General features: G+C 30.9%; 2 protein-coding genes across 3 annotated transcripts in view; both read right to left on the bottom strand.

The window, feature by feature from the left end:
- The window catches only part of LOC145319133 (adenylate cyclase type 9-like), a 32,121-nt gene extending 31,862 nt beyond the window's left edge, over positions 1-259 (bottom strand). Inside the window, exon 1 of the mRNA XM_080160995.1 lies at positions 207-259. The gene's annotated coding sequence lies outside the window, so the exon portion shown is untranslated. The remainder of the gene's footprint in view (positions 1-206) is intronic.
- Positions 260-2,748: 2,489 nt separating this feature from the next.
- LOC145319131 (adenylate cyclase type 9-like) overlaps positions 2,749-23,587 on the bottom strand; it is a 123,893-nt gene continuing 103,054 nt past the window's right edge. The window contains exons 18-33 of one of the 2 annotated variants that reach the window (XM_080160993.1): positions 18,700-18,764; positions 18,523-18,574; positions 16,025-16,115; positions 15,383-15,483; positions 14,878-14,929; positions 13,387-13,441; positions 10,626-10,677; positions 9,293-9,350; positions 7,061-7,158; positions 5,908-5,972; positions 5,411-5,478; positions 4,825-4,973; positions 4,018-4,116; positions 3,701-3,744; positions 3,332-3,393; positions 2,749-2,893 (exon numbers count right to left, since the gene is read on the bottom strand). In XM_080160993.1, coding sequence (XP_080017119.1) covers positions 2,764-2,893; positions 3,332-3,393; positions 3,701-3,744; positions 4,018-4,116; positions 4,825-4,973; positions 5,411-5,478; positions 5,908-5,972; positions 7,061-7,158; positions 9,293-9,350; positions 10,626-10,677; positions 13,387-13,441; positions 14,878-14,929; positions 15,383-15,483; positions 16,025-16,115; positions 18,523-18,574; positions 18,700-18,764 — 1,241 coding nt within the window. In that variant the 3' untranslated portion in view covers positions 2,749-2,763. The remainder of the gene's footprint in view (positions 2,894-3,331; positions 3,394-3,700; positions 3,745-4,017; positions 4,117-4,824; positions 4,974-5,410; positions 5,479-5,907; positions 5,973-7,060; positions 7,159-9,292; positions 9,351-10,625; positions 10,678-13,386; positions 13,442-14,877; positions 14,930-15,382; positions 15,484-16,024; positions 16,116-18,522; positions 18,575-18,699; positions 18,765-23,587) is intronic. The other variant, XM_080160994.1, reaches the window with a different exon arrangement.

Here is a 23,587-nt window from a genome sequence, read left to right as displayed (position 1 = left end):
AATTTCAAATTCTTTACATTAAATTAAATTCACGTAGCTTTCACATTATTTGAATGATGTCATCTAAACAAATAATATTTCAATCCTATTTTAAAAGTAACTGTATGTCTATCAGTGTGTCTTTATTGAAGGATCTCGTTTACAGCTGGATCATAAGGTTCTCCTTTACAGTGAAGCTTGTCATAGATTCTTGACTATAATTTCCTAGAGTGGTTTCTTCATGTTCACAAAGGTTATGGTTAGATTTCCACGCTGTCCTCCTATACACACAAAAAAAACTCATTTTTTTATTCATTTTTAAACTCAATTTTAAGTTCCTTTCGTGACATGGCCTCTTAATGGGCGTTTCGTCATATTTTCACAGTAGCTTAAATTGTGATAGGTTATTTTAGGTTAGGTTAGGTGATTGCCCCCCAGTGTTAGGCAATTGGCCCCGCAGGCGCAGAGCCCCCCGCAAGGACTATAATTATAAGAAAAGCTAGTGTTAAAATACGAGGAATGGGGCTTTCCTTAAAAGCGATGTCACGAAAGAAATTATTTCTTTTTATTTGATGTCTGATATAAAATGTTTACTTAGAATACCTAACTTTCAAACCTTGATATCTGATATCGGCCTAGGGGTGTTACACAAATATATAATATTTATTGGTTAGCAAATTTAAAACTTGTATGATCTTATAATCATAAAATAGTTTAAATAGATGATTATATTATCATCATGGACCGTGCATTATAATAGAGTAATAAAAAATGGTACACCATGCTGATATTAAGAAATTTCAATAGTAATAATATGAGAAATGTCATTGCTCTTAAACAGACTCAGTTCATTACCATGCCCAGTTAGGAATTCCAGAAGGAGGTCTTAGATTATCTAATCATCTAAAGTTTTACGCTAGATCTTTAAAGCTACAACGACATAATACCCATGGAAAGTGTCATGTGTGACGTCATAAAAATGCATCTATTATCCATTTCTTTTTGGGGGTTTCCTTTCCCACTTCTCCTATCACCATTCCTTTTAAGACGTCTTTTTTGACGTTACACATGACACTTTCCGCTGTATTTGTATTTGTATGATTGTATGGTACCCTCCAGGTTTGTTTACAGTTTTGCCAGGATCATGATAAATGGTTTTGTCTATCCTATATAAAAATATTTACAAATAGTTCCAACAGACAGGAACAAATATTTTAAGACTTTATTAATTGAAATCATACTAGCGGCTATACCCCTATCATCTAGGGGATCTATATTTGAAGAATATGGATAATCAGAAAAATAGCATAAAACCATACAATGACTTAGTTATAAGAATAGAATAGCCTGAAACCATCTCAGGATCTATAAAAAGCTTCACTGTAAATGAGAACCATATATGTTAGCAAGATACTTCGCTACAGACAAAAAAGCTTGCTACTTAAAATGATGAATAGTATTAGGTTATTTCTTTTTTATTCTGATATTTAAAATATTTTTATGGTGTTGAGGGGGGGACAACACATATTCTGTTATTTAATTTAAAGTAAATCCTAAGATTATAATCCCTTTAAAAAACAAAGTTTTTTTAAGCGCTCCTTAATTAAATATGTACAATCATATACATTTCATAATAACAGCTTAGTCCCTAGCCTCTATCTCTTTTTGCCTTTTAGATTAAAAAACATAATTTCTTCAAAGAATTGGCCCACCTTCAACAAAATGGGAAAAAAACTTCTGTGACCCATCGCAAGCTCTGGAATACAAAAATCAAACCTCTTTTAAGTAACAAGGGAGCTAACAAATAGCAACTAACAAAATGTGCAAATAAATTAAGAGGTTTTATTTAATATCCGCGGGTAAACCCGCGACCGTGGCTCAACACGTAGCGCATTCGCTCGTCGTCGGGAAGGTGATAGGTTCGAATCTCGGTCCGACACCGCGTCAAAAACTAAAGACGTTAAAAATGGTTCCCACTGCTACTATGTCAAATGTGCGACGTAAATAGTTAGAGTGGGGGGAATGCCTTGGCCCAAAACAGGCGCAACTCGTTACCATGCACAGTTAGGACTTCTCAGACAAAGGTCGTGCATCACAGAGAGTTGGTTGTCTGTAATGTACTGTACTACGGGTATTAGGTGAAGGACCAAGAGTCTGGCCTTGAGTTGACAAGTTGACTGTTCAGTCCAGGTGCAACTCACCCAAACGACATTAGCAACATAATATCCGCGGGTAACTGCGAGATATTTTATATTAGTTAGATATGAATATCTTTTTTCTTTTCTATTCATTCATTTGTCTTTAGTAATGTAAAGATTGATACAACATTTCCGCACAATTAAAAGCAACATATATTAATTTAAAATCAGAAAATCAACAGATTGGTAATATTATCAAAAGGGATAGTTGTATGAAGTGCATTTGAAAAACTGATTTTAAGCATAAGTTCCAAGTAAACCTTCAAACATATATAATTTTGTGTTACAATAAATACAAAATATGCAGTTCACAAAATTCAAGTTTTAATGCATTTTGTGCAACTACCCCTTTGTTTTTTTTAACAAATTTTTTAAACTTAATTTATACTTTCAATTGTTAAATTATTGAAAATTCAACCAAATCAACTGTCACGAGTAAGTGGGTTAATTTAAGCAATATATAAATAAATAACCTCAGTCAAACTGATATTATAATCAATCACAAATAAGAAATCGAAGTATATTATCTAGGAATCAAACAAACTTAATATATTAGTATTACCACAAATAGAATTATAACTGTGAATTACGAAGAGACAGATACTAAATATAAATAACTCGTTCGGAATCTATTTAAAAAGATCATATCTATATTTTTAATAAAAATTGAGTTTTTCCTGTATTCAGTTTCGACGCCTCTGTCTAGAAAGAACAAACTGAAAAAAAAGAAAAATTTGTATAGTACTTTTCCATTTGACAAATAAATAGAAAAAAATGAAGAAACTTTTTTGGCAATTTTGGAAAGATGATTTAATCCAAATGGTTTTATTTCTAAGTTTCCTATTAAACACTGAAAGCCTTTATGTTTGAAAAGGTCGAAAATAGGGTATTTTTCTATGCCTAACCCCTACTGGAAAAATAACCAGTCGGTGCTTATACCTGCATTGTCCTAAACATTCGGGGCCAACCAGTACCCAATATAATTATACCTAGCCTGGCTTAACTTAACAAACAAACAAACCAAAAACTACCCACCCTTCATTTCAATTTGTTTTAAAATATGCCGATCATGCCTTTCAACAGCCAAATTACCAGAAACTACATTAATGTAGTGGCAAGCGACTGAGCTAGATGCATGAGGAACTAATTAATACCTGATGGGGTGTAAAGGTGGCTTGGTGAAATAATGATGATGAGACGCGTCCTCTTGCACACTCTACAGTTCAGTAGTTTTTATCTTTAGTTACATATTTAGATCAATAGATAGATACACGTTGTTACGTTGTTGTATTTACAGGGGATAGGAGGGTGAGGGGACATTGGACTGTAAATCATACTAATATCTAAAGTATGATAAACAATAAACATGCTCTCTTATTAGTTGGCTTTAATAATTAGTGTAGTGATATAGAACCTGATTGGTTGGTTGATACAAACTACCAGTGTCCAAACTTTTAAACCAGGTAGACAGATATATCTATAGAGAAAGATAGATGGATAAAAATAGAAAAACTACAGGAAACCTTTATCATAACAAGATCAGATTGTTTTCTTAACTGCTCAAACTAGAAAATAAAATATTCTCAATTTCTCAATTTTTTACTTTTTTATTTTATTGCCATAAGATCACTGCTAATAAAACAAATTGACGAAGATATTATGTAATAATCCCTAGAATTTATGAAAGGACCATAAACCCTACATGAGTCTTCTTACTTTATGCAAACCTGCACTCGTCCAGAACCTAGCCTCTTGGCTAAAACATATTTTATGACTGATATAAATATTAAATTAAAAATTCATGAAAATAAAAGGATAATGTTGAGAATTTTATGTTCCTTTGATATGGATTGTGATATGCCCGGTTGTCCACCATTCTCACCAACGTCGCCTGACAGACCAGTAAAACTTACTGACGGACCATCTTCCAATTTGTGGACTAAATTTAGAGAAATTATAACATACAACATTTTATGAAACAAAAAACCACTAAAAATATCCTATTATATAAATATTTATATTTAAACACCAGGAATGAAATCTTCAGCAAGTGTCCACATAGAGACAAGTTCCTTTTTCCAAAGTACATGACATATAATATGTATTCATTGCAACTGCTAATGATAAATTATGACCTATTTTTTCTCTTTAAAGATTCCCTTTACACACCTCCCCCTTTTTATATAAGAATGCTAATCCCCCCCAAGCCCATATAGGATATAATTTGTAAAAAAAACCTGCAGGGGGTACAATTTTCTTACACATACTTCTTTCTTATTATTTAGTCTTTTAAAAGGATTCAAAATGCAAGGACATATATTTTTTTAACTCTTATTTTATACATCTTAATTGGAACTGATGATTTATTTTATAGTGAAACAATTGTATTCCATCAATAAAAAGTTAAAGAAATGGCCTGTGTTTATATTTATTATAATTATTATATAAAGTTTCTATAACTTAAGATTTTATTAATACATAATTTTATTAATACATAATTGATTGAGTTCTCCATTTTAGGGAAGCTACACATAGGTCCTGGGATGTTTTAAGGATTCATATTTCTTTATATTAAAGTATTTTTTGTTGTTAGACCAAATTAAAATTTATTGCTTAATATTTAATGAGAATTATCATGCTGTTCTACCTTGTGGATTAAGCTCATTATGATTGTCAGGTACTAACTGAGAATCCTCAGTGCAAGCTGCTTCGTGACAGCCGTCAGCCGCTGAGTAGCTACCGTAGGCGGCTCCATCATCCATACTTCTCTCTCCATTAATATAGTGGGCTGGCGTTCTAAACAAACAAATATAGTCACATATTTAACTATTTTTTTAATTGTTAAGAAGAAAAACACTCTTTATCGATTGTTCTTCTATTTGGTTATGATAATTATAATATTAAACATTTTAAAGGGGGGGGGGGAGGGGTGAGAATCCATAAGCTTTTATCTTTTCTATAATTGATTTTTTTATAACTAATACTTAATATATGGTTTTGATAATTTTTCTATAATCTTTAATACCACCAATAATGGAAAATTGTGTCTGTAATGGATAATGGATAATTCTAACAATTTATATGTGAGCTCCAGCTTTGGATAATTCACCAAAAAAAGGAATTTTTTTAATCAAAAAAATTTATAACACAATTCAATAGTAGAAACCATTTTAGTTTTAACTCTTTTGGAAAAACTGCACATACTCCAGATAGATAATAAGATAAATAGATACCTATGACCAGGAACTATTTCAAGTTCTGACTCTAAGTGAGCCAACGGACAGCTTTGATCATTCTCAGCCTAAATAATGTCTTTTGATTATATTTTATTATTTAAGCCAAAAATTACATGCATAAAAACTCAGAAAATGCGCATTTTCAGGATTTTGCAAGATTTAAGTGTGAAGCGCCCTAAAATTCTTTTAAACTCCCTAAAATATAAATTTTAAAGTGTTTGTTAATGTAAACTAAACTTATTTGGAATGTTTATCATACAAACATTGAAATTTTTAAATATTTTAAATATTTATTCATTATCTATTTTTTAAATTTTACATAAATATGGAGCTTTGCTTTCCTTACTTTTAAACTATAAAAGTTGCTATACTTACATAACCGTAAAAGGATGCATGTCTGCGTGTTTGTTTGTTTATATCAAGTGAAGCTTTTAATAAAAAAGTATATTTGATGATTTTATTTCACGTTTGACCGTATGTACGCTGTTTTCTACCTGTAAAAGCTCTTTTGCTTCCTCTTTGTTGAGACTATCATTGAGATCTCTAGCTGGCGTTGATCCTAGAGATAGATATATTGAATTCTTTGTTGATTTGAGATATTTGTACTAGCGGCTACGTCTGTGGGGGAAGGAAGGTAAGCCCCCAATTTTGAAATTAAGTTTTAAAAAGAAATAGTTTAAAATTTCTTTTCTATGAGTGATTTCTCTTACTAGGGTGGAGATTACCTCCCCCAAAATAGTTATAAACCTTCCCTGGACCTATAAAAAGCTTTACTGTAAAGGAGAAACATACAGGTTCAGCGGTTAGCGATATCATTCACTACAGACATAAAAGGTTACTACTTTATATGATAGAATAGATAGAAAGTTAATTAGAAATATCACAGGTGGATAGACGACATATCTATGTAAAAATGCACATTTAACATTTTCCTCTATCTAACAAATAGCTTTTTGCTTTTTTTCTATTTTATATATTGCCACTTTTAGTGTAAAGTGGATCTTATGTGAAATGAATTATTGGAAATTTGTTTATTGAAAATTCTATACTACACAAAATACCAGGGCTCGGCAGCCGCGTCTCAGCTGCGCACAAGCCTCAACTTAAAACCCGTTAGTGTGGGTAAAAAAAAAAGATGAATTGTTTGTGTGGGAACAGGATAAGTTATTCAGCTGAATTTTAAAGTTATAATTTAACGATTTCACTGAGGCTTACACGCGGCAAACGCAGACGGCTGCTGAACCCTGTGCAACAAACCCTATACAAAAAAAGAAAATTCCATAAACTTGCAGTCAGTTTTCCTTGTATTTGACATGCTAACAATAAACAACATGGATATTTTAAAAAAAAAATAGTTAGAGTTTTAATGATTTTTATTTTGGTGTTTTAACATTTTTCATATTTTACAAATAGTTTTTATGTTTGAAATAAATTGAAAAGACGGGGGAGGGGGGTGTTATGTCAGGTTAGGTTAGGTTATATTCTGTACTGGATAGACAGCCAGAGGTATAACAACCATACCCACGTATTTTCAATCCACTTCAAACATATGGGGAAAGTGGGGAGTGGATTCCTTGCTTACAGTTAATCAGATAGAAAGAACCATTTGTTCTAATTTGTTTGGTGGATGTCAATACATCTCCTTACCTTCACTCTTACTAAGCTCTGGTATGGGAAGGTACTTGTCAGAATTTGTGGAGTGGTTGAGAACTGGTGTACTGCTCCCATCTGTCGGCGCTGACCTACTTTAAATTCATTTCCGATCATTCCTTAAGGTCATTATACAGTATGTGGTTAGTTGATACAGTTAGTATCGATGCATAAGGGCTAAACAGATATGGGAGTTATCTTTTACACAGGCGCATTCTAGTACGAGTTGTGTTTCATATTTAAGGGTATATTATGGTATGCATTCACTTCCGCACATGAATTACAAGAAATACTCAATCAAAATTAGAATTTTAAAAAAATATTTAAATTAGTTTTGCTATAATGTATTGTTGCGAATACGTGCAACCATGCGGGTATGATATGATGCAGGAGTGAAGGCACACTCATTGGAGAACAGTTATAAAACTAAAACATCCAACAAAAAAAAACATTGAAAAATCAATTGAAAATATTTTGGAATATATAATTATTGTACTGTTTAAGTTCTCCGTTTTTTGGAAGCTTTACAAGAAATATTGGGTTTTTAACTTTTTGATACATTTTTTTATGTGATATGATTATCCAATATATATATGAGTTTTGGATTACTGATTCGAAGGACAACAAATTACCATATTATAAGCGAAGCATCTCTTTAATGAAGTCCTAAAAATGTAAGTATTTCCAATAGTATCCTGTATTTAACAGTTTGCAACAAATTTACTTGCAAATTTGTCAAAACTTAACATTTATATTATGCTTATTCAGTTCTGAAAAGTTAATGTTCGTTTGTCCTACCGTTTCAGAGCTTCACTATTATGGATGTTGTCATCTTGTTATCTACAAAAAACTTTAGGCATTTCTCAAATTATTTTTCGTTCACCCTGAACAAAATCTAAACCCTTGTATGAGCTAAAATAATAAAACTCTTCCAAAACAATAAGTTTAAATTTATATAAAAGCTGCGCTGTCGATAAGATAAATTAGAAAATGAAATAAAAGAAAAGAAAAGGGTAGAGATTTATTATTAAGACAGAAGGTCAAACTAATTTATATATAATTCAGTTATATGGACAATACGGGCAGGATATTGTAACCTTTATATAATTGTATGGGTCTCACATTAGATACTACAATTAGCCTCAACTAACCAATTCAACCTATCCCAATAATAAATTGAAATAAATTTAATAGGAAATATATGATAACAATTTCTCATAAGTATTATGTTATTTTTCATTCCCTCGACCCTTTGTAAGCAAAGAGGCTATGGACAAAGAATAAATATTTCTCATAGAGTCCTTTATATATTTATCCCTGATGATATAAGGGTCTAGTCTGGTATAAAATGCATTCAAATTAAATCAGAAGAACCAGTTCCCAAGAGATGCGAAGCTTTTCTATAAAGAAAGCTGTCTATAACTGTCCGTTACATATGCTTTAAACTTTCATAATAATTTTTATAGGTATTTAGGATTAAGTTAAGAATAAAAAACATTTTTTTATCCCAATAAATTACAAACGCTAAATAGAATGGGTCCCTTTCCTTCCTTTCCTATAAACTTAAAAAAATTACTCCCCCCCTCTTTGCAATTTTAATTATAGAAACATAAATCTTTGATTGTCCCATGTCTCTTTATTTTCATTATTCTAAACCCAAAATGGAAAACCATGCAAAATGTTGTTAGTTTACAAACACAGTGATACAAAGCAAAAAAATACACATTATAAAATACAAAAGAAGTAAAAGATCTTTCAGGTATTGTCGGTTTCGTGTCATTCCCTCTTAAGGGGCGTTTCGTATTATTTTTACTGTAGCTCTTGATATGTATTTTAGGTTAGTTAATGTTACGATTGCCCAGCAGGGGCTAGAAATAGGAGAATAACTACTGTGAAAATAAGTCGAAACGCTCCTTAATAGGCGATGTCAAGAAACCGGCAATTTTTGTTTGAATAGTAAAAAGTAGTGCACAGTTATATTAAATTTAAAATCTTATGCCGTTTTAAATATACAATTTCATAGTTTAAATTCTAACAAGAAGAAATATTTTGGACCATTTTATACATACATATACCATAGATTTTTTTCTCATATAAACACAATTTAATAATAAGACAATATAGTTTCTCAATCTATATTAAACTTTTCTATTTAACTATTTGATTAACTTTTTTTATATTCTATCATAGTAAGGTAAAATGACAAAAAGATATAATTAAATAAATTACCTTTGCCGCATAAATTTGTACAATTTGTTGATCACTTTTCCTTCCCCCTCTCCTTCTTCTAAATAGGAAAATTTTTACAATTTAATTAGCAGATTTTTTAATTTGTCTTTAAGATTTTTTAAAATTTGGGCTTGCAGGTGAAAAAATAGAAAATGTTACTATTGTCATAGGAATCACCATTTGATGAATCTGAGTACTGAGATAGATTTAAAAAAGGCAAATGATGGTTTTAAATGGGGTATTCCTGTCCAGTTTTTTGTTCAGGAATAAATATTTCTTACCCGAGGGAATAAATGATGGACCGATAGGTCATCAATTAAACCACATTTTAGCATAAAAAAATGAGTTTTTTTGTTTAAATGAATAAATGATGACCTATCGGTCCATCATTTATTCCCTCGGGTAAGAAATATTCATTTCTAAACAAAAAACTGGACAAGAAGATCATTCTCATTTAAACAAAAAACTCATTTTTTTATGCTAAAATGTGGTTTAATTTTGGTTTTTAATTTTCATTTATTTCCCGGCTATGATAATTTATATCCCTGATATCAAGTTTCTTTTAATAATTAATAAAAATTCTAAAATCTTCCCAAAAAAAATTAAAAATCTTCTAAAAATGACTACCTCCAGGAAATAAATGACTACCTCCGGTAAATAAATGAATATTTACATCCACTATTTAAGGGGTTGTCAAATCAATAAGGTGTGAATATATGATGACCTATCGGTCCATCATTTATTCCCTCGGGTAAGAAATATTCATTCCTAAACAAAAAACTGGACAGGAATACCCCATTTTAATTTTTATAAAAAGTGTAATGGCTAAATTTGACTAAATTAACAAACAATTACGTACCGCCAGACTTACCCTTATAATAGGAAAGCGTCGTATTTGAAAAATGTGTTGGTATCATTGATAAATTGATTCTATTATGAATATAAAATTGGAGTAATGATGAAACTCAAATGGAAAGGAATAACTCAGACTAAAGCAAAGGAACTACAAAAATTAAAAACAAAACAAAATCAAGAAAAGATAATGTAATTAATGATTTTATATTTATTTTTAAAAATGGGTCCTTAATTAGCAACCAATAAATTAGATTGAAGAGAACAGTGGAGTAGAACTATATTATATGCTTTATTTTCAAATATTTTTGCCTTTTTAAGTTGATAAATATTTTGAAATATTGTAAATAGATACCTTTAAATTCAATAATTATCATATCATTTTTAAACAATCTTTTTGAAATGCATCGGAAAGTACAGTACATCATAGTTATCTACACAACCATTTTTTATATTTTGTGGAACTGTAAAGTTTTGTTACCTAAGATTGGGAGTGATTTGGTTCCATTTGGCTGAATGTCCTTCATATACATCTAAAAGGAAACCATGAATAATAAAAAAGACTATATATTTCATATACATTAAAATAGAAAATTACATACTAAGATATTTTTCTTATAGGTATATGATAATGAAATATATCTAAAAATGGAAAAAAATACGAAAAATAAAATCTTATAATATGCCTAAAATTCTATTCAGATGAAAACCTTTATTCAATTATTGAATATGTATGTTTGGGCCAGGTTATTTACCTTTTTATCTCATAATATATTGGGAAATGAGAATCAATATAGTCAGTTATATATTTAATTCGATGAGCTCCCACATTAATTGGCCCTAGAGGATTCTAGGTGGTAGCCGCTAGTTTAAAATTATTTCAATACTACATACAGTTTTTCCGTACAGTTAAGTTGCCATAACTTTTCAACCAGTTATCGATATTATTATTCTAAAAATTATGTAGTCTGTTTGGCGTTTTTATAGACATTTGATTTATTGGGATTTGTAATACTACCGTCTTGGAAGCTATGTAAGAATTCTATGGATTATATCTTTTAGTGGATAATTCAAAGAGAGAGGGGACAATGGGCTATATATTACACTAGTCCCAAAGTTTTATAATAACGTTTCAACCACCAATCTAAAGCCACAAAAATGATAATTTTGTGTATAATCATTGGGGAATGTACATGATTTATTGACCATTTTCTTATCTTTTTAGATCCCTGGCATGATATATATTTTCTATAATAATATTAATATTTCCCTTTAAATTTCATATTTATATGTAGTTTGACTAAAGAGTAGCATTGAATAATATTTCAATTACATAATTGTAACTCTTCATTTCATAGATTTTTGTAACATAAGCATTTTTAATAAAAGTACAAGTATTCAACAAAAATATTATTGGTAAGGAAAATTAATTAAACTAAGTCAAATAACCCGAATTGTCTCGATGAAAAAGTGATACTCAAGTCTACACAACACCACGTCACAACAAAGATAATAAGAATATTGTCTACTTCTTCAGAAGTGTCACCATAATAGTAAGAATATGAAAAAATACGTTAACTCCTAAACAAGCGGAACTTGTTTCCAATTCATACAGATACATTTCTAATTCATACAGATACATTTCCAATTCATACAGATACATTTCCAATTCATACAGATACATTTCCAATTCATACAGATACATTTCCATTTCATACAGATACATTTCCAATTCATACAGATACATTTCCAATTCATACAGATACATTTCCAATTCATACAGATACATTTCCAATTCATACAGATACATTTCCATTTCATACAGATACATTTCCAATTCATACAGATACATTTCCAATTCATACAGATACATTTTCAATTCATACAGATACATTTTCAATTCATACAGATACATTTCCAATTCATACAGATACATTTCCAATTCATACAGATACATTTCCAGTTCATACAGATACATTTCCAATTCATACAGATACATTTCCAATTCATACAGATACATTTTCATTTCATACAGATACATTTTCAATTCATACAGATACATTTCCAATTAATACAGATACATTTCCAATTCATACAGATACATTTCCAATTCATTCAGATATATTTCCAATTCATACAGATACATTTCCAATTCATACAGATACATTTCCAATTCATACAGATACATTTCCAATTCATACAGATACATTTCCAATTCATACAGATACATTTCCAATTCATACAGATACATTTCGATTCATACAGATACATTTCCAATTCATTCAGATATATTTCCACACAAAGGTCGTACAATAAAAATGTTGTATGTGGGATGTTCAACATTCTTACAAGCTCTTTATGGTGCCTATAAAAATGACGTCATACAATACATATGACCAGTGATAGATCATTACATATTTTAATTGTCCAATGGCCAGCCAGTATTACGTCATTTTTTTATAGGAACTTTACGTTTTTAAAAAAAGACCTAAGAGGTTAATGCTAAAACCCATATGAGTAGCGTAATACATCTGCTCATTGTTGGGTAAGTAATGGGTTCGAATCTCGTCCTAACCCGAGTTTAAAGTTGTATCTGATATGTCAGGCGCACGACATCAATAGTGAGAGAAGGTGGAATAACTTGGCGTAACTAATCACCAGTTAGGACTTCCAGACAAAGGTTGTGCAATCAAGATATTTGCTGTATGCATTAGTTGGGATTGGGAAGTAAGTTTTTTGTGTTATGTTTATTATCAACAGTCCCAACAGATAATAGACAGGTATAACATATTAAAAGTGATCCCTGTTTCTCAAGTTTTTTTTGCAGTTCTTTGCAATTTGTGAATAATATAATATCGATTGAACAAACATTATCAGTAAAAATATTTAAATTTAGAATTCTCTTTTATACCTATAGAGAACTTTTTAATCAATACAAGAGCAACTGTATCCACGAGTAGGGGACAGCGGAAAGTTTCATGTGTGACGTTTTAAAAATGCGTCTAAAAGAAAAGGATTAGAGAAGAAGTGGGGAATTAAACCCCTAAAAAAGAGATAGATAATAGACGTATTTTTATGCAGTCAAACATGATACTTTCCGCTGTCCCCACGGTTAGCGAAGCAAATCAACGTCACAAAAAATAAAAGTTACAAATAAACACGCGTATGCAGTAATAATACTATTAAATATATGCAAGTTTTTAAATTAGGATAAATGAACAAGTTTTTTATTTTATTTTTACCTTTCTAGAATTATTATTTTCTGTCACTTTCTTTGGCTTCTTTAATTTCTCCTCCCTAAAAATAGAGAAAAAAATGATTTAAGTAACTTTTTTGTATTAATATCCAGTGTATAATTTTGTTTTTCTTTCAGTTAATTTCTCATCATTGGCGTGCGATATTTCATTTTGTTGTCCTTTATTTACAACAATTTGCCTAAGTTTACTTATTTTTAAAGAAATATACCTTTCATAACAAAACGTTTATACGTTTTAACTAATAATACATTCTTGGTATAGATTAGCTGTGCTACTAATAATCCTTATAATAGGGTACCACCACCCTCCCCAGAGAAATCAACAAAAAAACCGGACATTTTTGCAATTGGCTAAAACATAACTAATACCATCTATTAGAGAAAAAAAAAAATATTTTTTTTGCAAATAGATGATTTTAAAATAGATTGAAGAAGAAACAATTTTACGTGTCCCTAGAGGCCTCTAGGGGGCGTAGCCGCTAGTATTGATTAAAAGAAACTGTTTTTGTCAGGCGAATCTTTTTAAAAAAATTTTATCCTCTTTCCCTGGTCGATATATTGAGAGGTTTTCAATATATCTTACACAAATATCTCATTAACGTTAAACACACGTACAAGAGTTAACAAGGATTATAATATTCAAAAGATCGCAACTGTAATTGGTTAAATTTTGTAATAATACAAAATACTGTAGAGTCTAGACTTTGCTTATATCATTAAGAGTCTAGAATGTATAGAATATAGATAGTAAATAATCTAAAGGGACTACCTCACACTACAAGCGTACCTATAGTAGCTTAGACTAGCATGAGTCCAACTGACAGGAAGGTCTGTCAGAAGTACCAGAGGACGAACATACATACATTTATCCGTACCTTTGTTATAAAGGAGCTTCGCTACTAATATGAAAATGAGAGATGGGGGCTATGAAAAAGATAAAATTTGACAGATGAGTATCTAATGAGAAAAGTATGGAAACAAACTATAGTAAAGGGAAGACGAAGATCAAAAAGCTACCATCAAGTAGATGATCCAAACCTTTTCATCTACTTGATATTTCCCGAACATTTATATCTATTCCCTGTGAAGGACAGTTACATTGCCTATGACGTAAAAACTAGGGGGAAAGAGATAGGTCATTACAACATATTTTTTGTTCGAATACATATTATAAAATAAATTAGATAGGAAAGATGAAAAAAGAGGAAATGTTGATTTATAGCTCAATTGACTTTTTCGCCGTGTCCTTACTGAAACAAATTTACTTTTTGATTTCTGCAGCAAAAGAGAAAAAATACATTACGTTCAATATTTGAAATAAAATGAATGTAAAGGTTTCGAAAAAGTAATGTAAAAAAGAGGAATAATGCTGGAAAAATAAAAGAGGGAGAAAGAAAAAGAAAGAAAGAAAAGAAAAAAGAGAGAGGGATAGAACATTCCCTAGTTATAGAGTAGCTGCGGTACACAAATAACAAACCTTAATTGAACAGCAGAAGGTTTTCTTCCAGTTATAAAATATGTTTTCATTTCTAAATAATTAGAAAATACCTTAGAAATTAATTATTTTCTATAATTAAATTTTATTTTATATTTTCGTAGATATATGGCTGCTAAGAGGCTAAAAAAAATCAATTATTTTCTGTGCCAAGATCATTCAATCTTTTTTTTGGAATGGGGGGGGGGGTGAAGGGGGGGTTATAATTAAAGTTGGAGGGAGGGCGAAATATTTTCCCGGTTTGAAATTTATATGGGATGGTAATTAATCCCCCATCTAGACGTTTTACCCAAATTAATAGTATGAAATGACAAAAAAAAATTAAAGGGATTAGTTAAAAATATAAAGGCTTTCAACTACTTTTGTTTAAGTTTATACTTGTAATGAATAGACCAGTCTCAAAGTCGTCAGTGCAACTTCAAATTAGCACCTGCATCTTCTATTTCGGTTGAGTATTCCACCTCAAAAATTATACTAAAAAACTTACCTTTATATTCTTCTGCCTGTTCAACATAGTAATCATCTTTTAGGAAAGCATAGGTAGCATTACTTATATGTACCCGTCCGGGCTCTCCAGTAGACTCCATTCTAGATAGATAGATAGATATAGATAGATAGATAGATAGATAGATAGATAGATAGATAGATAGATAGATAGATAGATAGATAGATAGATAGATAGATAGATAGATAGATAGATAGATAGATAGATAGATAGATAGATAGATAGATAGATAGATAGATAGATAGATAGATAGATAGATAGATAGATAGATAGATAGATAGATAGATAGATAGATAGATAGATAGATAGATAGATAGATAGATAGATAGATAGATAGATAGATAGATAGATAGATAGATAGATAGATAGATAGATAGATAGATAGATAGATAGATAGATAGATAGATAGATAGATAGATAGATAGATAGATAGATAGATAGATAGATAGATAGATAGATAGATAGATAGATAGATAGATAGATAGATAGATAGATAGATAGATAGATAGATAGATAGATAGATAGATAGATAGATAGATAGATAGATAGATAGATAGGTAGATAAATAGATAGACAGATAGATAAATAGTTTTAAAAGCTGAGTTACAATGAAAATAAACTTACTTGTTTGCTAGTGTTACATCATTTGACCATACGTCAAATTTAAATATTTTCTTTCCAACTATTCCACAGAGAACTGTACCAGTATGAATACCTAGATAGAAAGATAGATAGATAGTTGAACCAAATATAAAAATAAAACCAACCATTAAGAATACCTACAGATATATAGTAGATAGGTAAATAATGAGTAAGATAAATGTATAAACAGAAAACCTGTTGTGGAAAGCTTACATTATATAAATATACATATTTTCATCTTTTAAATCTTCCTAAATATCTATGAATATTATTTCTATAGCTCCAAAATATTTGTAAAAATCCTTTTAATTATACAATTTCATTTTAAACTTAAGTTTTACATTGACATCTGAAAAGAGCAAACATGCTTCAAACAATTTGTAATGTCCAAATATACAAAAAAAACATCATATTTTGTTTGTGAGTTAACTTCTTATATTTTCGTATAATGTATAAAGTTAAATTTTGATTAAAATTATTGATTTAAAATGTAAATTACCAATGTAATGTTGAGATTATACCTTCTAAATATGTCATTTACTCACACAAAATTTACATACATTTAAATGACAGGAAAACAGGAAAAAATTTAGTTGTAAATGAACAATTATTCTATTTATTAATCTACTCATTACCAGCGATCGTGGTTTAACACGTTGCGCATCCGCTTGTTGTCGGAGAGGTGATAGGTTTAAAAATTGGATTAACACCGAATCATAACTAAAGACGTTAAAAATTGTTCCTACTGCTACTATATATGTCAGGTGCGCAACATTAATAGTTAGAGTAAGGGGAATGCCTTGGCCTAAAACAGGCGCAGCTCATTACCATGCACAGTTTTTACTTCTCAGACAAAGGTCGTGCAATCAAAAAGTTGGCAGTTTGTTTAATATTGCTTAATACCTAATATCCACCAGTAGGCAAAAGATTATTGCATCCCATTAAAAGAGGATGATGCATTTGGTTTCTCTAGGTCATTACTTGAAATCGAAGAAGAATCCCGCCCAAAATAGGTAATAGGTAATTAACGAATCTACTCTATTAGATATCGTGTCTGTGTGACTTTTAAAACTTTCCTCTGCCTTTCTTTTCTAATCTAATTATGTTTTTAAGTGGTGAATTTATTTTTTCTACAAGTGCAATATTCCTTGATTGCTGCATTTTAATATATTCAAAAAATAACCTTTCATGAATAATTTGGATTTTAATTATGGATAAAGGGGGGAGGCGGAAGTGACACTTTTTGAAACCAAAACTAAAAGTCAAAGAAACTCAACTAAATAAAGAGTTACAGCTCTGAGATTTGACATGAGAGTTGCTTTAAATAGGTATACTATGGAACTGTGAAGAAACGGCGGCGAAACCGCCGCTTCCGCCGATTTTTTTCGCCTTTTCTCGCCGAATGCAAATATAAGGAACGACATGAAAGTGGAAGGCTGCTAATGCAGAAGAAAAGTGTGGTTTTACTAGAAGTATGAGGCCAGTCAATATATTTGCACTTGGCACTTGCGATTTTGATATTGACATATTGACATATGAAATATTTCAAGTGTCAAGTGAAAATATAAGGGAGATTTAAAAAAAAATATCTCAGATATCATAAATCATAGCATACTTTTTAAAAATAATGTTCATTTATTTTTTGTAACTGACACACGATAAGATTCGCATTATCGCAATCTATAAAAGAAAAGAGTTTTTTGATATATTATTAAAGATTTAAAAGATAAAATATCATTAATCAAGTTTTGAAAGCATTTGTGAAACAAAATTAAAATCTTTCCCAAATCTTTTTTGTTCATTTTTTACAAAAATTAATGTACGTGTTTAATGGCGAAATTAAGCATGCAATTCTTAAGATCGAAACAAAATATTATGTCCCTTCGAAGCCGATTAATATCCGGTGGATTAGAACCGGTTCTCGTCCATAATGAAAAATTATGTCTAACTTCGTGTTATATTAAATTTTCTAAGAATTTAAAAATGTACAATTATTCGATTAAAACCAGTTTTTTAGCCCGTGCCTTTGGCATTATTTACAAATGAACCAAATCTTATAATATGAATCATTTGCTCGAAATTAAATTACTGAAAATATAACAATATATAATAGAGTTACTAAAGAGACAAACTGTCAGATTCCACCAATAGCAGGAGGATAAAGGAACACTTGTCATTGGTTATGGTAAACTGATATTTTCTACTTTCAAATTAATGTTATTATGGATATATTCTTTCAGTCCCTTATTTACGTCGTCACCCCCATAATTCATTCATAATTATTAGTTATTAATCGCTTCGTATTATAAACAGCCTTCCGTGGATATAAAATGTACAATTATACCAATAAAATAAGCCCCGAGATGCCGAAAAGTTGTTAATAATACGATGCTTTACATAATTTTTCAGTATGACTGAGAACCGGTGGTTCTAATCCATCGGATATTAATCGGTTTCGAAGCGATACTAAAAAAACTTACCAACTCTCATATTAACACTTTCATTACAGTCTTCATCAAAATCTTTGATTGCCTAAAATAATTCATATAAATGTTAGTTTGATTTTATAAAAGCATTTGATAATAGTTTTCTAAATAATGATTACCCGATGACTACTAAATATTTGCTTGAGAGAAAATGTTTTAAAAATAATTTACCTTTATCATTTCTAGTCCCATCTCTACACAGTTGGACGCGTGTCTTACAGTCGGCTCTGGGCATCCTAAATAAATACAAAAAAATGATTACACAAATTTTTTTACTAGTTAACCAAAGAAAAAAAATTGTTTATAGATTAGAAATATTTTTAAAACCTAACTAATTGCTTTTTTATGTTATCATTTTCATTTACGAATCTTTTCTACAATTATTTATTATCAAATTTACATCGCTAACATTTTGACAATGTATGAGTCTGATACTCCAATTTTATATGTATAAAAATATTAAGAATCCTGAAAGAAAATACTCCACATTATGATTCAAAATTTGTTATTAGATCTCTATCTGTCTATTCTATTATTAAAGTATTTTTTTTACTTTAGAATTTCAAGAACTAATGGAATGATCGAGTTCCCGATTTTAGGGAAGTTTCACAATATTATAAATTTTCTTTAAAATCCACTTCTAGTTTATATTTATATCCAATATATTGAAAAGTAAAATATTTTGTTTTCAAACAAAATTGTTTTGGCCGGAAGCAAAATATTTCCATAAGATTTTCTATCATATTTTCTGTAGTTTCAAATAAATAAAGGTTGTAAAATAAATAATTTCTTTTTAACTTTGTGTATGATTCTATTTGTCAAAATCAATTTCTGTTCATTCGAATGATGATTGTGGCTTCTGTTTGTCTGTTTGTTTGTATCGTTTTATGTCAATATGCAAAAATATCTCTAAGAGGATAATACCCAGAGTGTCTTATATTTCTCCAGTAAGATTTTATTCTTAACACTAATAAACTATGGATTATGAGTCATGCCCCGCGACCCTAGCCAGACAGGTGTGTGTGTGTGTGTGTGTAGCCCGACAGGTAGCGCATCCGCTCCAAGTTAGGGAGGTCATATGTTAAATTCTCGGCCCGACACTGCGTCATAATTAAAGAAGTTAAAAAATGGTTCCTATTGCTGCTTTGTAAGGTGCGTAAGTAGGGGGAATGCCTGGTCCCTAAACAGGCGCAACTTATTACAATTCACAGTTACAACTTCTCAGACAAAGGACGTGCATTCAAAGATCTGTCTGATGTGTGTTACTTAGTTTAATACCCCAGATTTTGAACAGAAAATGAGAGATTTGGCTCCTCTGAACTATGGATAATCATACCTGAGACACAGTAGTAACAACTATAGATAATCATACCTGAGACACAGTAGTAACAACTATGGATAATCATACCTGAGACACAGTAGTAACAACTATGGATAATCATACCTAAAACACAGTAGTAACAACTATGAATAATCATACCTGAGACACAGTAGTAACAACTATGGATAATCATACCTGAGACACAGTAGTAACAACTATAGATAATCATACCTGAGACACAGTAGTAACAACTATGAATAATCATACCTGAGACACAGTAGTAACAACTATGGATAATCATACCTGAGACACAGTAGTAACAACTATAGATAATCATACCTGAGACACAGTAGTAACAAGTATGAATAATATTACCTGAGACACAGTAGTAACAACTATAGATAATCATACCTGAGACACAGTAGTAACAACTATGAATAATCATACCTGAGAAACAGTAGTAACAACTATGGATAATCATACCTGAGACACAGTAGTAACAACTATAGATAATCATACCTGAGACACAGTAGTAACAACTATGAATAATCATACCTGAGACACAGTAGTAACAACTATGGATAATCATACCTGAGACACAGTAGTAACAACTATGGATAATCATACCTAAGACACAGTAGTAACAACTATGAATAATCATACCTGAGACACAGTAGTAACAACTATGGATAATCATACCTGAGACACAGTAGTAACAACTATGAATAATCATACCTGAGACACAGTAGTAACAACTATGGATAATCATACCTGAGACACAGTAGTAACAACTATGGATAATCATACCTGAGACACAGTAGTAACAACTATAGATAATCATACCTGAGACACAGTAGTAACAACTATGAATAATCATACCTGAGACACAGTAGTAACAACTATGGATAATCATACCTGAGACACAGTAGTAACAACTATGGATAATCATACCTAAGACACAGTAGTAAAAACTATGAATAATCATACCTGAGACACAGTAGTAACAACTATGAATAATCATACCTGAGACACAGTAGTAACAACTATGGATAATCATACCTGAGACACAGTAGTAACAACTATGGATAATCATACCTGAGACACAGTAGTAACAACTATAGATAATCATACCTGAGACACAGTAGTAACAACTATGAATAATCATACCTGAGACACAGTAGTAACAACTATGGATAATCATACCTGAGACACAGTAGTAACAACTATGGATAATCATACCTAAGACACAGTAGTAACAACTATGAATAATCATACCTGAGACACAGTAGTAACAACTATGGATAATCATACCTGAGACACAGTAGTAACAACTATGAATAATCATACCTGAGACACAGTAGTAACAACTATGAATAATCATACCTGAGACACAGTAGTAACAACTATGAATAATCATACCTGAGACACAGTAGTAACAACTATAGATAATCATACCTGAGACACAGTAGTAACAACTATGAATAATCATACCTGAGACACAGTAGTAACAACTATGGATAATCATACCTGAGACACAGTAGTAACAACTATGGATAATCATACCTGAGACACAGTAGTAACAACTATGAATAATCATACCTGAGACACAGTAGTAACAACTATAGATAATCATACCTGAGACACAGTAGTAACAACTATGAATAATCATACCTGAGACACAGTAGTAACAACTATGAATAATCATACCTGAGACACAGTAGTAACAACTATGGATAATCATACCTAAGACACAGTAGTAACAACTATGAATAATCATACCTGAGACACAGTAGTAACTGTTAAGTTTTATATAATGTCTTTTTATAGGACTTATGATACCAAGTATGAACCATTCCAAAGTGAGGTGTGTAGGAAGAGTTTCACCGTGACCAGTAGGAGGCTTCCCTATGAAGAACACATATGAAACTATACCAAGCACCGATACCAAATATTACTATTATTGTTTATTTATTATATTTTGTGTAAATAAGAGTTTAAAGATATGTCTTTCTATTTGCAGATTATAAATATAGTCTGGGGTTTAAAATATTACTTAATCTGTTCTTATTTTTTAGAGTGTGTGAAATGTCATTATGTGTACTGCTAAGGGTGCTTCCATAGCTGCGCTATTGTCTTAGGTAACTTTTTCAATGGCAGCAGATCTTCTGTAACGATCTACCCTCCCCTAAGCACACATTTCAGGACATAGAATCACATCTCATTAATACTTCCAAGGACGTTTGGATCTCAGTTAAGATCTCAATAACGGCAGTTAAAAACGTTAAATATACCAAACAAAAACGCTAAAACATACTAAGGGTAGAGCGAAGAAAAAAAGTATATGGATAAGGAAGAGAGAGATAGCGGTCTCGATGATAAGAAAAACAGTAAAGATAGCGGTCTTATAAATAAAAGTAATATTGAAGATAGCGGTCTTAACAACGATATCAAAACAGATAGCGGTCTTAACGATATCAAAAACAAAACCCCAGATATAAAAATGTCAGATGAAAGAGGTGAAAGAGAGAAAAACGTGGGGCGTAATTCGATACCACTCCCTTATATAGAGGATTTTCAAGATTTTGAATGTTGGTTAGATGCAGTCCGCGCGTGGTCGGATATAACAGATATACCAAAATCTAAACAGGGATATGTCTTGGCGTGTGATATTCCTGTCTCTTCGAAGCGTTTTGGGGCGACATTAAGAGAAGATCTTTACAAAGAAGTAAAACTAAGCACTTTAACAAACAATGAAGCGGGGGTTGAAGAAGTGCTCAAATTTTTAAAAGGGCGAATTTTTATAGATACGGACGAACAACTATATCAAACGTATAGCGATATCAAAACAATACGCCGAAAACCAGGGCAAACAGTTCATGAGTACGTCATTGAATATGATAAAATGCTACAAAAAGCCAAACAACTAGGCATAAATAATCCAAATGATAAGGTTTTAGCAATGGACTTAATGATTACGGCGGATTTATCCAGTACAGAATTTATGATGATTCGAACCGTAGCAAACGTTACAGAAGGCGATAACAAAAGATATTCAACCGTTAAGCAGAAAATGCGTGAAATTTTCTCAAAATTAGAGAATAATAATACCAATAAAGATGTATTATTAACAAATTCCAAAACCGAAGACGACATTCAAAAACAAGATGAAGCGTACATAGCGAAAGGCTGGAAGCCACCAAAGCATAACAAACAATACCAAAAAGGGCAAAATCGATACCAAAATAAGAAAAAGTACAAGAATACGCAAAATACACACAGCAACACTGGAAACCAAGATAAGAAGATGAAGATGAAGAAAAGAACGAATCCTCCAGGACCAAATGGAAAACCAATGAAATGCAAAGGATGTAAAGCTATCACACACCTTATAATAGATTGTCCAGATGCTATTGAAAATAGACAAAAGCAAAAATACCAAACTGTATATGTAACAAATCAAGAAACAAAACAACAAGAAAAAGTATTGTTAGAGATGCCAAGCGATGTATCTGATACAGAAACCGAGTCTAGCCAAGAAGGAGAAGGGGTATTCTGTTCAATTTACTGTGCGGATAATCAAGAAGATTTGAGTACATTTACAGCTGAAGCATTAAACAAGGGTGCACTAGACACTTGTTGTACAGCGAATGTAGCAGGTGAAAAATGGGTAAAAATATACCTGGAAACATTACCGAAAGAGTTGAAAAATAAAACAATTGGACCAATGGAAAGCAAAAG

This window comes from Acartia tonsa, chromosome 5, assembly GCF_053477335.1.
Source record: "Acartia tonsa isolate MP-2025a chromosome 5, ASM5347733v1, whole genome shotgun sequence".
NCBI lineage: Eukaryota > Metazoa > Arthropoda > Copepoda > Calanoida > Acartiidae > Acartia > Acartia tonsa.
Note: the sequence above shows the minus strand (reverse complement) of the source record. Positions and strands in the feature narration are given on the sequence as shown.